This window comes from Pleurodeles waltl, chromosome 7, assembly GCF_031143425.1.
Source record: "Pleurodeles waltl isolate 20211129_DDA chromosome 7, aPleWal1.hap1.20221129, whole genome shotgun sequence".
Lineage (NCBI taxonomy): Eukaryota > Metazoa > Chordata > Amphibia > Caudata > Salamandridae > Pleurodeles > Pleurodeles waltl.
The window spans coordinates 1,187,829,986-1,187,845,130 of record NC_090446.1 but is presented as its reverse complement, the minus strand read 5'-3'; the positions used below and the strand labels follow the sequence as shown (position 1 = coordinate 1,187,845,130).

General features: G+C 44.1%; 1 protein-coding gene across 7 annotated transcripts in view; it reads right to left on the bottom strand.

The window, feature by feature from the left end:
• HEXD (hexosaminidase D) overlaps positions 1–15,145 on the bottom strand; it is a 238,406-nt gene that overhangs the window by 70,173 nt on the left and 153,088 nt on the right. For all 7 annotated transcript variants that reach the window (XM_069200286.1, XM_069200283.1, XM_069200282.1 and 4 more), the window contains one exon: positions 8,717–8,799. In XM_069200286.1, the coding sequence (XP_069056387.1) occupies positions 8,717–8,799 (83 nt within the window). The remainder of the gene's footprint in view (positions 1–8,716; positions 8,800–15,145) is intronic.

Sequence of the window (15,145 nt, the reverse complement as noted above, 5' to 3'; positions counted from 1 at the left end):
TATGCAGTTTTGTTTGATGTACGTTCCATTGTCCTTGTATGCTGTGTTGATTGAGGTGTGCTCCCCACCCTGTCATGGAAGCATCTGTTGTTATTACGTATTGTGGCACTGGGTCTTGGAAAGGCCGCCCCTTGTTTAAATTTATGTTGTTCCACCACAGAAGCGAGAGGTAAGTTTGGCGGTCTATTAACACCAGATCTAGAAGGTGACCCTGTGCTTGAGACCACTGTGATGCTAGGCATTGTTGTAAGGGCCTCATGTGCAGTCTTGCGTTTGGGACAATGGCTATGCATGATGACATCATGCCTAGGAGTTGTAATACCATCTTTGCTTGTATCTTTTGTGTTGGATACATGCGTTGTATGATGGTGTTGAAATTTTGAATTCTTTGTGGACTTGGAGTGGCTACTCCTTTTGATGTGTCTATTATGGCTCCCAGGTATTGTTGTACCTTGCGTGGCAGAATTTTGGATTTTGTGAAATTGACGGTGAACCCTAGTTTGAAGAGGGTTTGTATGATATGATTTGTGTGATTTGAGCACTCTATTAACGAATGGGCCTTGATTAGCCAGTCGTCTAGATATGGGAACACATGTATCTGCTGCCTTCTTATGTGTGCTGCGACTACCGCTAGACATTTGGTAAAGACTCTTGGTGCGGTTGTTAATCCGAAAGGCAGTACCTTGAATTGGTAATGTATTCCTTTGAATACAAACCTTAGGTATTTCCTGTGCGATGGGTGTATTGGTATATGGAAATAAGCATCCTTGAGGTCTAAAGTTGCCATGTAGTCGTGCAGCTTTAGCAATGGCAATACTTCTTGTAGTGTGACCATGTGGAAGTGGTCTGATTTGATGAAAGTGTTCACTACTCTGAGGTCTAGGATTGGTCTCAGTGTTTTGTCCTTCTTTGGTATCAGAAAGTACAGTGAGTAAACTCCTGTGTTTATTTGTGTGTTTGGCACTAATTCGATTGCATTCTTTTGCAATAGTGCCTGCACTTCTATCTCCAGGAGATTGGAATGGTGTGTTGTTAAATTTTGTGCTTTTGGTGGTATGTTTGGAGGGAATTGTAGAAATTCTATGCAATAACCATGTTGGATAATTGCTAGAACCCAAGTGTCTGTAGTGATTTCCTCCCATGCTTTGTAATAATGACCTATTCTTCCCCCCACTGGTGTTGTGTGGAGGGGGTGAGTGACCTGTGAGTCACTGTTTAGTAGTAGGGGCTTTGGGGCTTTGAAATCTTCCTCTATTTCTAGGGAATTGCCCTCCTCTATATTGTCCCCGAAAACCTCCTCTATACTGTCCCTGGTAACTGGACGGTGTGGCTTGTGAGGTGCTGGCTTGTGTGCTTTGACCTCGAAACCCCCCTCGAAAGGGCGTTTTACGGAATGTGCTGTAATTCCCTCTGCTCTGCGGGGAGTAGAGTGCGCCCATGGCTTTGGCAGTGTCCGTATCTTTTTTGAGTTTCTCAATCGCTGTGTCCACTTCTGGACCGAACAGTTCTTTTTCATTAAAAGGCATATTGAGAACTGCTTGTTGAATCTCTGGTTTAAATCCAGACGTTCGGAGCCATGCATGCCTTCTGATAGTTACAGATGTATTAATTGTCCGTGCAGCTGTATCTGCAGCGTCCATGGAGGAGCGGATCTGGTTGTTGGAAATGGTCTGTCCTTCCTCGACCACTTGCTTTGCCCTATTTTGTAAGTCCTTGGGCAGATGTTCAATGAGATGTTGCATCTCGTCCCAGTGGGCTCTGTCATAGCGCGCAAGTAGTGCCTGGGAGTTCGTGATGCGCCACTGGTTTGCAGCTTGTGCTGCGACTCTCTTACCAGCTGCATCGAACTTGCGGCTTTCTTTATCTGGGGGTGGTGCATCTCCAGATGTGTGGGAGTTGGCCCTTTTCCTAGCTGCTCCTACAACAACAGAGTCTGGTGGCAGCTGTGTAGTGATGAAAACCGGGTCCGTAGGAGGCGGCTTATACTTTTTTTCCACCCTTGGTGTGATTGCCCTACTTTTGACCGGCTCCTTAAATATGTCTTTTGCGTGCCGGAGCATACCAGGGAGCATAGGCAGGCTTTGGTATGAGCTGTGGGTGGAGGAGAGTGTGTTGAACAAGAAATCATCCTCGACCTGTTCTGAGTGTAGGCTTACATTGTGATATTGTGCTGCTCTAGCCACCACCTGAGAGTACGCGGTGCTGTCTTCTGGTGGAGATGGCTTTGTAGGGTATGCCTCCGGGCTGTTATCTGACACTGGGGCGTCGTATAGGTCCCATGCGTCCTGATCTTGGTCACCCTGGCTCATGGTGGTGTGAGCTGGGGAGTGTGATGGAGTTTGTGCTGGTGAAACGTCAATCACGGGCGGAGGAGAGGGTGGTGGTGTAACTCTTTTCACCACTTTTGGTTGTGGTGTTTGTTCCGTCTGGAACTCCAACCTCCTCTTTCTCCTAATGGGGGGAAGGGTGCTTATTTTTCCTGTCCCCTGCTGAATGAAGATACGCTTTTGCGTATGGTCCACATCAGTTGCTTGTAGCTCTTCCTCAAACCTATGCTTCTGCATTTGGGAGGTTAGCGAGTGCTCTTCTGTATAAGAGCCTGAAGCTGGGTCGCTTGCAGTTTGTTTCGGCATCGAAACTTTGTCTGCGTGTTTTTTCGGCTCCGAGGTGACTTTTTTCCTTTTCGGGGCCGAAACCTCTCGGCGTCGATCTGTTTCGGTGCCGCTGTCTCGGCGTCGAGCCGTGTCCACACCGGCATCACGGTGTCGAGGCTTGTCTCCAGCACTTTCTCGGTCCCGAGAAGGCTGCGTGCCGGTGTCTCGACCGGAGTCGGACGATCTCGGCACTGTTTTGGCCTTTTTCGGTGCCGACGGTCGGTCACCGAATTTATGGGTCGAGCCATGGCCTGGTGGCAGTGGCGTCCCCTGGGCCTTGTAAATGTTTCTCTGTGTGGTTTTCGACGTCTTACTCACGGTTTGTGTATCGTCGAATCCTTCGGAGTCTGAGTCTTGGATCGAGAAGGTACCTTCCTCTTCCTGTTCCTCGAACTCCCGTTGGGCTGTCGGTGCGGACGCCATCTGAAGTCTTCTGGCTCGACGGTCTCGGAGTGTTTTTTGGGACCGGAACGCACGACAGGCCTCGCAGGTGTCTTCGCTGTGCTCAGGTGACAGGCACAGGTTGCAGACCAAGTGTTGGTCTGTGTAGGGGTATTTATTGTGGCATTTGGGGCAGAAACGAAACGGGGTCCGTTCCATCGGCGTTCTTCTGCACACGGTCGGGCCGACCAGGCCCCGACGGAGGATCGAAAAACTACCCCGAAGGGCACCGGAGCTCTTCGATCTTCGATGCGGTGTTGAATGTAAGTACGCCGATCCCGAACGCAACAATACCGACGAAAATCTTCCGAAATTAGCTAATTTTCCGTTCCGAAACTCGGAGCGACAGGAACACGTCCGAACCCGATGGCGGAAAAAAAACAATCGAAGATGGAGTCGACGCCCATGCGCAATGGAGACAAAAGGAGGAGTCACTCGGTCCCGTGACTCGAAAGACTTCTTCGAAGAAAAACAACTTGTAACACTCCGGCCCAACACCAGATGGCGAGCTATTGCAGAACATGCGTATCTACAGCGACAGATGCCATCGAACATACTGTTCCAAGATGGCCATCATGTTTATAATCAGTTGGCGAGCAGCACTGCAGTACTGGGAACAAGCACTGACAATCATCTTATAGATATCACTGCCAAATGGATTCTAATAAAGAAAACTTTAAGGCCTGATCCAGCTAGATGTAGAGGTTAAGGAAGGCATTCAAGATGGTTGTGATACATAGACTGCCTTGTTACCATGTAGAAAGGCAACATCTTTCATTTTAAAACTGATGCATATTTGTGGATTGAAACATGGCAGCCTTTAAGATCCAGCTATAATCCTCAGAGATGTTATGGGAGCTAAACTCTATTGAATGCCAGATCATGGTGAAACACCTGCCTGTTGCTCCTGGTCAGGCGATAAGGGTGTGCCTTGAAGATATGCTGACATTTTCCTTAAGTCTTTGTACACGTATAACCTGGCCAAAATGGGCATTTTATAATGAGTATGGAGTTCTCCCTATTTATCTGAAGAAGCAGCTGAGTTACCATGAGGATGAATGAAAAGGCATGGGTAAATCTCCTTTACCATGGCATTAAAAAAGTATTCTTTAAAAATCCCAGACAACATCACCTGCTGGCAAAGAACCTGGATTTAAGATTAAACCATTCTGCCAACAAGTCCAGGGTAGGGAGTTACTGCACTGATTGAAATCAAGGTCGATTGCTTGTCAAACATCTTACATTTGAGACAGGACCTCCTGTCTATGCTCAGTTGTCTGCTTGGTTATTGCCTGGACAAGCCACATGTTCAATAGGTAAGAAAATGCTTTGCCATACACCCTACAGGTAGGGCTGCTTTTGACAGCAGAGAAGACTTTGTTTCATTTCTTCAATATCCCAGAAATTAGATATTTGTCATGTCTGAACGCAAACATTCATGCTTTGCATAAAGGCCTCAAGGGCCAGTTAGATGGCTGTGAGATCCAGCACACTGATATGCAACTTGGTTTCCTCTAGTATTCCGGGTTACCTGCTCCTTAAAAAACTGACCCCTGAGTAAGCACTGGTCTTAATGCCACCATTCTAGTAATCAGTACCATGTTAACCAGGCCATCTAAGCTCAGCATTATGGGCGTTTAAGCTCATCTTGGATAGCCCGTAATCAGAATCACCATTGTGGAATGTGGTGGATGGAGGATCAGAAAAAACCCAGGAGTGTCTTGTGGTAAGGAATCAGGAAAGCTTTGTGTTGGATTACTGTACATTCGGTCTTTGCAAGTCAGCTGTAAGCAAGATGCTTCACTTCTTTTATTCTCTCCAAAGATGAGTAAACATTTGTCTCCTATGTGTACGTGCAGATTCTGCAATCAAGAAACATCATGGTTTGGTATGTGTAAAACAAGACTAATCCACTTTGGGGAATAAGCACAATTATTCAAAAAGGCTAAGAGCCATAGTTAATACATTGAAAGCGCTATTCAATAGACAATTCTCAATGTACAGGTTTATCTCAATGTCCAGAGCCACAGACAGGCCACAACCAGAATGATATATTTCATAGGAACCTGTGGCGACAAATTCACGTGATCGATATACAAAGAAATCTGAACTCACTGAGAGCAAAACAGCAATGGTTTGAAAGATGAATGAAATAGGCAATGTATCAAATCTCAAGGACAGTAGCAAGAATGAACAAATTAGCCAAGAAGCTAAAGAATACTGTTAGAAGGACTTCTTTCTTTCGTGTACCTCTTCCATCTATTACACTTGTCTGGTTGCTTTTCGCATAAAATTGTTGTATTCTGCCATTGTTGTTTTCCTTAGCATTTTTGCCTCACAATCCTTTTTTTAAATTTTTTTTTACAGTTACCAGGTTTCTTTCACTTCCATGTAATCCTCATTCTGATGAGACTTCATCCATCTACTGTGTGGCCCAACGCTGCCATATAACTTCAATACTTGTAGTCTGTAGATCTGAATTTAACTTATCAAGAAATAAAACCATTCTTAACAAGAATGCTCATCACTCCTGTCATGTTCCTTTTATTACATGACACTGAGGTTTGCCACCCATCTTGGGGGCCTCGGCCCATGGATGTATTCAGTTTGCAGTCTTCCCTTTCAAAGCAAGGTTCTCTGCAGATTCACTAACCCTTTTCTTTAGCAGAAGTCAGGCTTCCACACATCTGACCCAAGTATTACTGTCATGCTGGTAAATGGCGGCTGACATTACACCACCCCTTCTCAACCCCAAAAGTGGTGCACGAATTTGGAGATTATGGGGGTCATTCTGACCCCGGCGGGCGGCAGGAGCCGCCCGCCTGGAGGGAACCGCCGAATGACCGCACCGCGGTCAAAAGACTGCGGCGGCCATTCTGGCTTTCCCGCTGGGCCGGCGGGCGACCGCCAGAAGGCTGCCCGCCGGCCCAGCGGGAAACCCCCCTCAACAATGAAGCCGGCTCCGAATGGAGCCGGCGGAGTTGTAGGGGTGCGACGGGTGCAGTGGCACCCGTCGCGATTTTCAGTGTCTGTTTTGTTGACACTGAAAATCTTAATGGGGCCCTGTTAGGGGGCCCCTGCACTGCCCATGCCAACGGCATGGGCAGTGCAGGGGCCCCCAGGGGCCCCACGACACCCGTTCCCGCCATCCTGTTCCTGGCGGTAAAAACCGCCAGGAACAGGATGGCGGGAAGGGGGTCGGAATCCCCATGGCGGTGCTGCAAGCAGCGCCGGCATGGAGGATTCCCTGGGCCAGGGGTAAACCGGCGGGAAACCGCCGGTTGCCCTTTTCTGACCGCGGCTTTACCGCCGCGGTCAGAATGGCCCAGGAAGCACCGCCAGCCTGTTGGCGGTGCTTCCACGGTCCCCGGCCCTGGCGGTCATGGACCGCCAGGGGCGGAATGACCCCCTATGTCTGTAAGAAATTGTATTTGGTTTATTGGAGAATAAGTAGAATTTGCTTCTCTGCCTTTTAATGGGATCATTTACCCGTGGCACTGTGATTTCCAGGTTTGACGTTGTTGCCAGTAAGGGATTTGAACCTTCTGGACTGGTGGAAATACCTTTTTGAATTTGAGTCTTTCGGCCAGCATTATCCACATGGGACATAAACAGTGAGGCTTTGTCTCTGTAACCTTATATTTCTGTGCCTCTGCTCGTACCTTTCAAAGAAAGAGGAGCTAAAATGTCTGCACTGTAGGTTCCAAACGCCACAGAAACTAGGTATCAGAATCCTAAAAAGAACTGAGGTTTCCAGCTTTGGCGTGAGGTGAAGAACTGACAGAGTTTGGCAGCAATTCTGTGGCTGACACTTGGAAATGTAGTGAATTCACCTGCTATTGGCAAGGAGAGTAGATGCTGAGAAACCACGAGGAGGGATTCGCCAGACATCCTGATGGGGGGAGGGCGGAAGTGGGGCGGTCTTGCCTCGACTCCTTTGTGAACACCTGCTTTCCCCTTGAAAATGATATCCTTTTAGAAGTGACCACATCTAGGCCGTGTGACTTTAGACTAGAATGACACATGGGCTCTGCTGTAGTTTCTTTAGGCAGGTGCCTAGGCTCACATGGATCTGACCTTAGTTGTCAGGTGGCATCTGAAACAGCGCAGAACCACGGAATATCCCAACTTTCTCCAAGCCATATTCTCACTCTATAGGTCAACCGCCAGAGACAAATTCTTTATATTTTCTTTATACTAATATGCAGAGAGTTAATATTTCTGGATCACCACTAGAGGGAATATATCTTCTGCGTGGCATGAAGTGTAAAAACATCATCCATGTTGTCATTAGCAGTACAATTGATTCTGACACTGAGATAAATGTGAAATTCCAGAGTTTAATTAGTGGACACAAAGATTGTCGTTTCAATTGAGCATGGAAAGGTTATCTAGGAAGCGACGGACAATGACAACCATTTCAGAGGCTGTGGGACCCGGTTCTACAGTTTCACGCTCAAGACTGTACTACCGTGGCATACCCTAATAGAGTACAAGCACAAATACTGATAAAGGTCACAAGAGTCGAGATGGGTGACACAAAAGGATCAGGAGAGGGGAATGAGAACTAATTACCTTAAGTAAACAAAGATGTGGATTGTGTGGGTCCAGGGGGATGGGAAGAGTTGGATGCATGATATAGATTCTATTGTGAAACTGTCTTTTTTCATAAAATGCTAAAAAAAATGATTTCAACTAATAGGCTGTGAGTTACCTTCAGATTGAAGAAGGATACATCGCAGGTGCTGATATGCTTACAGCTAGTTCAGGTTGACATTGCTAGGCAGATAGTTCAAGCTATATCGAAGTTTTACTTTTGTCTGCTTACAGCAAAGATAGCAGGACAAATTTAACTTAAAATCATGATTTAGGATGAGCTGATAATTATAACTGTTTATGCAAAATATCTTGCACTTGTAAATAATGAAGATGGAATTGCTTTTCAGTGGAAGGAGGTTACCTAGGGAAGAATTTAAGAGCATGGTTGTTAAGCAAATGCAATTACATAATTTCAAAGACGGTGTAGAAAAGGAGCACGAATGAAACCCTGTCTGGCAGGCATGTTTTTCCTACATGCATCTGAAACCGTAGGGAATTTATCTTCCTGTATTCCTCCTGAAGTTAAAGGATTTTCATTTTTGAAGCAGACTTGGAAAAATATGCTAGAAACTGGTCTAAACAAGATCAAAATAGAACTGCTGAATGTTGGATGTCTGGTTTAATTGCTGAAAATTGTGTGCATTTTCTATAGAACTGTTTTTACTTTAAAAGGGAACTGATGTATTCTTTTCAGAAAAAAAACTTTAGTAACTATAAAGAGCCATTTTGTTTTATGAAGTGTTTTCACACTTGGGTAAATATATTCAGTCTTACTAATATCAATAAAGATCTCTTGAAGAACCCAGAAATCCATTGTATAGTGTTTGTATAATATGAGCACTGAAGACCTGAGTGACGGTTTAAAAATAAGGACAGACTGCACCCATCCAACGGTGGAAGCATGTGGTATTCAGAGAGATGTACTGTATTTTTGTTATTTGTCACCCATGTTCACCTGCCAATGCACCCTACCTGTTTAGGGGTGTACAGTTAAAGATTACTGGAAAACACTGTTGTATTACCTTGCTCCAATACCTGCAGACACACCGCCAGTGACGGGATCCCCACTGGAAGCAGTTCACACAGAACAGAGAAGTGATCATATCTGAACAAAAACAAATACAGTCATTTTAACAATCCATTAAATCCAACAATCAAAGTTTGTGAAGTCAGCCATTTTATGATGTATAGTAAGAATGGTCATAAAGAAAGAACTGCTGCCTCCGATAGGCAGTACAGAGAAGTGATTTGAAGCACAGTGTGTGCTATAAAAGCATCAAGTGATTTTAGTAGTAGTGATGTCCGTCTTGGACCAAGTTTGGTTCATCCGATTTCTTAGCTTTTTTTCTTTTGCATTTTTACATGTTGTATATTTTAGTTACATTGCATTTTACTACATTGATTTTTTTTAGCAGTATTATTTTTTTATGTATAAGCCTGCATGATATTATTCTGAGAAGGCAGGGTACACAACGCTTGTTTCTAGTTAGCTTTCTTGACACATAATCAGGAACACTCTGTCCAAGGCTACATATAGAATGAGTTATTCTGGGTGCCATGTTGCCGGTTTAGGCGACAGCTTCTAATACTTGTAGGAAAGTACCCTCTTTTTGGCATGGTTACCCCCCACTATTTGCCTGCGGTCAGTGTGTTTTGACTGTTTTCTCTGGGATCCTGCTAACCAGGACCCCAGTGATTGTGCTCTCTCTCTAAATTTGGCATACTAGTGCCCCCATATAAGTTGAGAGTATATGGTACCGAGGGCACTGGGGCACCAGGGGTTCCCAAGGTGCTGCAACATGTATTATGCCACCCATGGGAGCCCATGCAAAATGTGTCTGCAGGCCTGTCATTTCAGTATGCGTGAAAAGGTGAATGCACCCTTTCACTACAGGTCACTGTACCAGGTCACAGTAAGTCACCCCTATGGTAGGCCCTTCTAGCACAGAGGGCAGGATGCAGGTACCTGTGTGGGAGGGCACCCCTGCATGAGCAGAGGTGCCCCTACGAACTCGAGCTCCATTACACTGGACTTTGTGAGTGCGGGGAAGCCATTTTACACATGTACTGGACACCGGGTAAATCCCTTTGATTGGGCAGGCAGAAGGGCACACACAAATATCATCTCTAGGGTATTAGGGTCAAGTAGGATTCTCCAGAATTTCTAGAATTGATTATCAAAAGTGGGAATGTGCACTGTTTTCACATTGTTCATAATGATGATTATTTTGTTCCATTTCATCTGCCTAATTATCACAGCTCTTTCTCTCTATATAAGATTACCTTAGTTTCAATAAATTAATTGAAAACTCATCATGTATCTTCTTTGTGTTTTCACCCTGGCATGCATTAGTAATATGACAAAAGGGTGAGATCTGTTTCCAGGGCTTCCCTGGGGAGTCAGAGTGTCATGTTTAAGGTTGCCATAAATCACCTTCTCCTAGTCAGGTTAAGGGCTCAGGGGAGGCACTGCGAGATAATCAGGAACCGGGCTGACATTTTATGATGGTGTGGAAGGACTCACTCCCCCAGATTCTGAAGTTCTGCTATCCCACACGTGCAGTCCTGTTATCATAATAGGGACCGCACCACATACAGTCCGATACACTGTTGTGTAACTGATTATATTTCTGAATCAATGAAGGTTAACATTATTGTTGAGCAAAAAAAAAGCTATTGAGGAAGGTTTACATGCATGTGTAGATCTGATGACATCATAGCAATGCTGAATATGTTTAGAGATGAGAGCTTTTTCAGTACAACTGACATCATCAGCCTATCACCAAACAGAATTATAGGCCAGATGTATGACCATTAGTGTTTGAAACTCGCAATTTGCGAATCGCAAACGCATATGTACAACAACACCCTTTACACACTTGCCCTAAAAGCGACTCGCAAGCCACAGATTCTCAAAATAGGGTTGGTACATGCCAAAATGCAGTTTACCAGTTGCAAACAGCCCAAAGGGGCGTTTGCGGCCAGTACAATGCTTCATACATCTGGCCCTACATCCCTACTTGAAACCCTGTATTCCTTTATCATCTGATGGCTACACATTTCGCAGAATGTCATTTGGCCTAGCCTTGCCTGTAGCTGTAGTCCCACACATGACAAAGATAGTCCTAGAGGGTGTCCCAAATGCACAGTTTCTCTAGGACGATAATTTTCATTTGTGGGAGTGACGTAGACCAGCATAATTAAATTTTGTTAAAGTCCTGGATATACTCCAATGAGCTAGTCTTACACTTAAGTGGAGTACATACTAAATAGTTGATAGTTCAGTAAACTATTTAGGGCATAAATTTGGCAACAAACTAAACACTGACTTTGTTGAGGTAGTAAGGAAAACTCTTCTCCAACAGACAAGTAACAACATGAGTTTTGTTCTGAGCTGAGTCAATTATTATCATTAACATTACTAAATTTGTAAGGGATTTGTCAGTTTAGCGGAACCCTTTAGAAAAAGGGTGTTAATTAAAATTGGTTGGATGACTGATAACAAGCAGTCACAAATGTAAAACTAGAGACATTTATGGTCCTCATACTGGGAAGCTTTGACACCACTAAATGTATGCATGCCAGCAACTCACACTTAAGTAGCAGAAGGCAATGAAAAAGTAACAAACTTGGCTTCTAGGGTCTTAAAAGGAGCAAAGAACGATTATTCAGCTCTTGAGCAAGAAGCTATATCATTTTGCTGGGCCAATCCTCATTGTAAGATTTACTTCTGGGTTTTACTCTTTGTGGTGCTTACAAAATACAAACCACTACTATTTGCTTTTACCACTAAGGATGTTGAGCGTACTACCTTGAAAGTGGCATGTTGGATACCAGGAATAGAAGATTACAATTACAGGACAGAAAACATACTAGGTCTAAAAGATATGGTTGCTGACTGCTTGTCACATATGCCTATTGTAACAGAGGAAAACAAAGCTGAATTGAATCATATGAATATGTTGTACTGTCTGCAGTCTTTGAGGATGGCCCAATTTAAAAAATGAGGTACCGTTAGGAGTCCAACACTTTTGGCATGTGAAGAATTAAATAAGATTATATAGTGGCAAGCTTAGGCTTATGGTATCTCTGATAAGGTCTTCTGATGAATGTCACGGGCTTATCAAACTATGCCAAATACAGTCTCAGAAGTATCCCCATTTGCATCCTTAAATAGAAGAGAAACGGAAACCATACTTTCTCCTTGTTGACTATTCCCTAGGAATGAGGATAGGAAAATAATATAGGAAAATATAGAAAATCAAGAAAAAGACAAGGTACTGTACAACCTCTTGAAATGTGTGAAAGGAATGAAATGAAGGGAGGCCTTGTTCAGGTTGAAAGACCTGTGTCATACTGCGCTAAATCCTCAATTTTCTATGATGAAATGACAATTGGAGAGGTGAGAAAAAAAGGTCTGAAATTGGACAATGGAGAAATGTTGTGCATGGCTAGATTGTAAAGCAGCAACACCTCCTAAAAGTCTGGGTGGATTGACAGTCAAAATAAACTCCATCGATATGAGCCTGTGATCGATGGAATGTTATATGTACACATATGGCAAGTACTTGGTATATTACTTATCATATAAATACCATCAGTTTTTATTTATCTTTATGATTTTGTGAACATCCTGCGAAATCCCTTTTCTTTTTCCCCTTCTAAGGAAACAATGTTATATCTTCTCTAATGTTCCCCTATACTCCCTTGCAATTTGACCTAGCCCCTTCTAGTTCTTTCCCAACATACGTCTGCCTTGCATTTAGAGGCACTTGCAAGGAGTATGCTCACTGCTATATAGGCTAGTTAACTTTGTAAAATTGATGGCAAACGTCATGTGTAGTCACTGTACACGCAGCAAGATGCCTTCAAAGTAGCTTCTACTTGCAGCGTCCAAATATTATAGCCGTGTCGGACGCAATTAAGGATTATCTGGATGTCATTGTAGCAGCTTCTAATTGTGGTGTAATTTATATTTAAGCTATATAAATGTTTGAACTAATACAATGCTATACCTATATCTTAAGCAAGGAACAAATCATCAACAACTTGAGCTTGATGTTTAGATCATCTTTGTTGGGAGACTGAAATCTGAAAATCCTTTTTTTGTTCAAACCTTTTTTATTATATTAATAAAAGGTAGACAAAATACTAAGACGTTTAAAAGTTTAGATTTAAGGGAATTGTGGAATGTGGGCACTCCGGTACAGGAAACAAAACAGCTTGCATCTCTAGATTTAAGACGCAAGTCAATTATTTGTAACAAATAGATCTTTGGTGACATAAAGCACAGACTCCTGTGTTTTTTGTTTGTTTTAGGTCCAGCCTAGACAGCGCTTGCGCTGTCTCTTCAAGTCATGTTGTATATACTTTAAGGATTTACAGCCCTCCCATTGTTTTTCATTTGTTTATTTCAGTGTCCTTTAAAAATTCTTGCTTCCAAGTGAATATTCTTTCCTATTTGTCCCTCCTTTTCCTCGGTTGTTCCCTCCCACGAAGCAGTGACCTATTACTTGTAGCGTTCCATTTGTATGCATTTAGGCTTGTTTCTGTGCATTATTTTTGCTTTTGTGTCTGCACGGTGGCATGGGAAGGCTCTTCTTTCGCACGGCTGCTCCCCATGTCTTTCAATTTCGAGCACAACTGAAAACACGCCTGTAAATCATTTTACCTTTCATTACTCAGCACAGCGGCCACTTTCATGTTTCATTATTGCGCGCCTTTTATTTTATCAGCACGGCATCCCATAGCTGTTCACTGGCACTCCAAGGACTCTGGTATGTAAAGCCTTGGGCCCCTGGACCCTACGTGCCACTTTCCTCTGGGTCTCTTGTTATCATCAGCACTGCAAGGACTCCGGTATGTAAAGCCTCGGGCCCCAAGAGCCTATGCGCCACTTGCCTCTGGGTCCCTTGTTATCATCCACACTGCAAGGTCTCCAGTATGCAAAGCCTCGGGCCTGGGGAGCCTACACGCACATGCTTATTTCCTTCGGATCGCTTGTTATGATTCAGAGGTCTGTGGTGGTTGGGCATTCTTGAGACCCGTCTTCCTTTGGTAGTAAAGGCTCTGCCGTGATACGCGTCTCACGTCATTTGTCCTCGCGCCAGTGAAGCAGCAAGGCAGTCCCTCCATCATGTATGTTTACATTCTCACCAGTGTGACCTGCACTGTACTCCGAGGCTGTCCAATCCCCACAGTTAATGTGAGCCTGATCAGGGAGGTGTTCATTGTTGAGGTCCATTTCGAGCCCTCTGGCAGATGCGGTGCCCAGGGCCAACTGGGCCATGGTCAGGGCTCTTTTCAATAGCAAACGGGGAGTACCAACACTTCTATATTTCATTCTGAATCACTGGGCATATGCATCTGTCATAGAAGAAGGGAAATGTTAAAAAGCAAAAATATATGGCCCACAGGGTCTTCAGACACAATTGGACGAAAATAGGGCGGGCCACCGTTCGGATGGCGTGGATAACAGGTCTGTTGGGACCTCATAGACCCGTGAATGTTAGTGTGATGGCTGCTTGTGATCTCTGTGGGTATCTAATAGGGGTTGTTTGTTGATTGCTATTAACCTCTATGTGCTTGTTTGGACTGTCCTGAAAGAGTTCTGGGCACTGAAGAAGGGATATATTTCAACTGAGCTATGAGTTCCAGCCTTACGAGGCCACACTGATGGTAGACATGAGCTATACGAAGGCTGATAAGATAACAATTGCTGTGCATCACTAATATCCACATCTTCATGAGCATGTATTAGGTTCACTGGTGGTTGCTGAAGGTGGCAAAAAAGGCCAAACACTGAAGGGAGTTTGGCGATTGTATTCCTCACACTGCATGTAGACAATTTATTTTTTTAATGGGAGCGAAATAACAACTTGTTTCATCTCAAGGGTTCTATACCAAAATTTTGCAGTCTCTAAGCCCTGCACATAATAGGTGTCACTATTATCCAATTTAATGAAACAATGCTTACCAATCTCAGAACGACTGAAGTGTAAATTTGCCATGCAGTGATTCGAACACGTGACACGCATTGTACAAAGCAGATAGAAGTAAATGTTTAATTCCCTTGTTAAGAGCGTCGTTGAGGTTTCCTGTCATCCGCTTACTTCATCCAGGCAACCCTGCGTAGCACCACTCGGTCAGGCTAAGAGGTCACATAACATCACAGATATTGTGTTTTTAGAGATATCTGTGGTTAAGGAGGAGGTGTGCGAGTTGGACAGTTAAAGGGTAGAAATTACACACTGACGTATCTCCTTCGAATTCTACAAGCTGCATAGATGCAGGTACTGCTAAAAAACGCTCTGAAACTTGCCCAACCATTTTGCTTCAGATTTTTAATTTGAGGCAGAGGCGCTAACAGTACAGTACGCTGGAGAAGACACGTCCATGTCTACTTACACATGCATGCACGCGAGAATAATGCCAATTATAGAATTACTGGA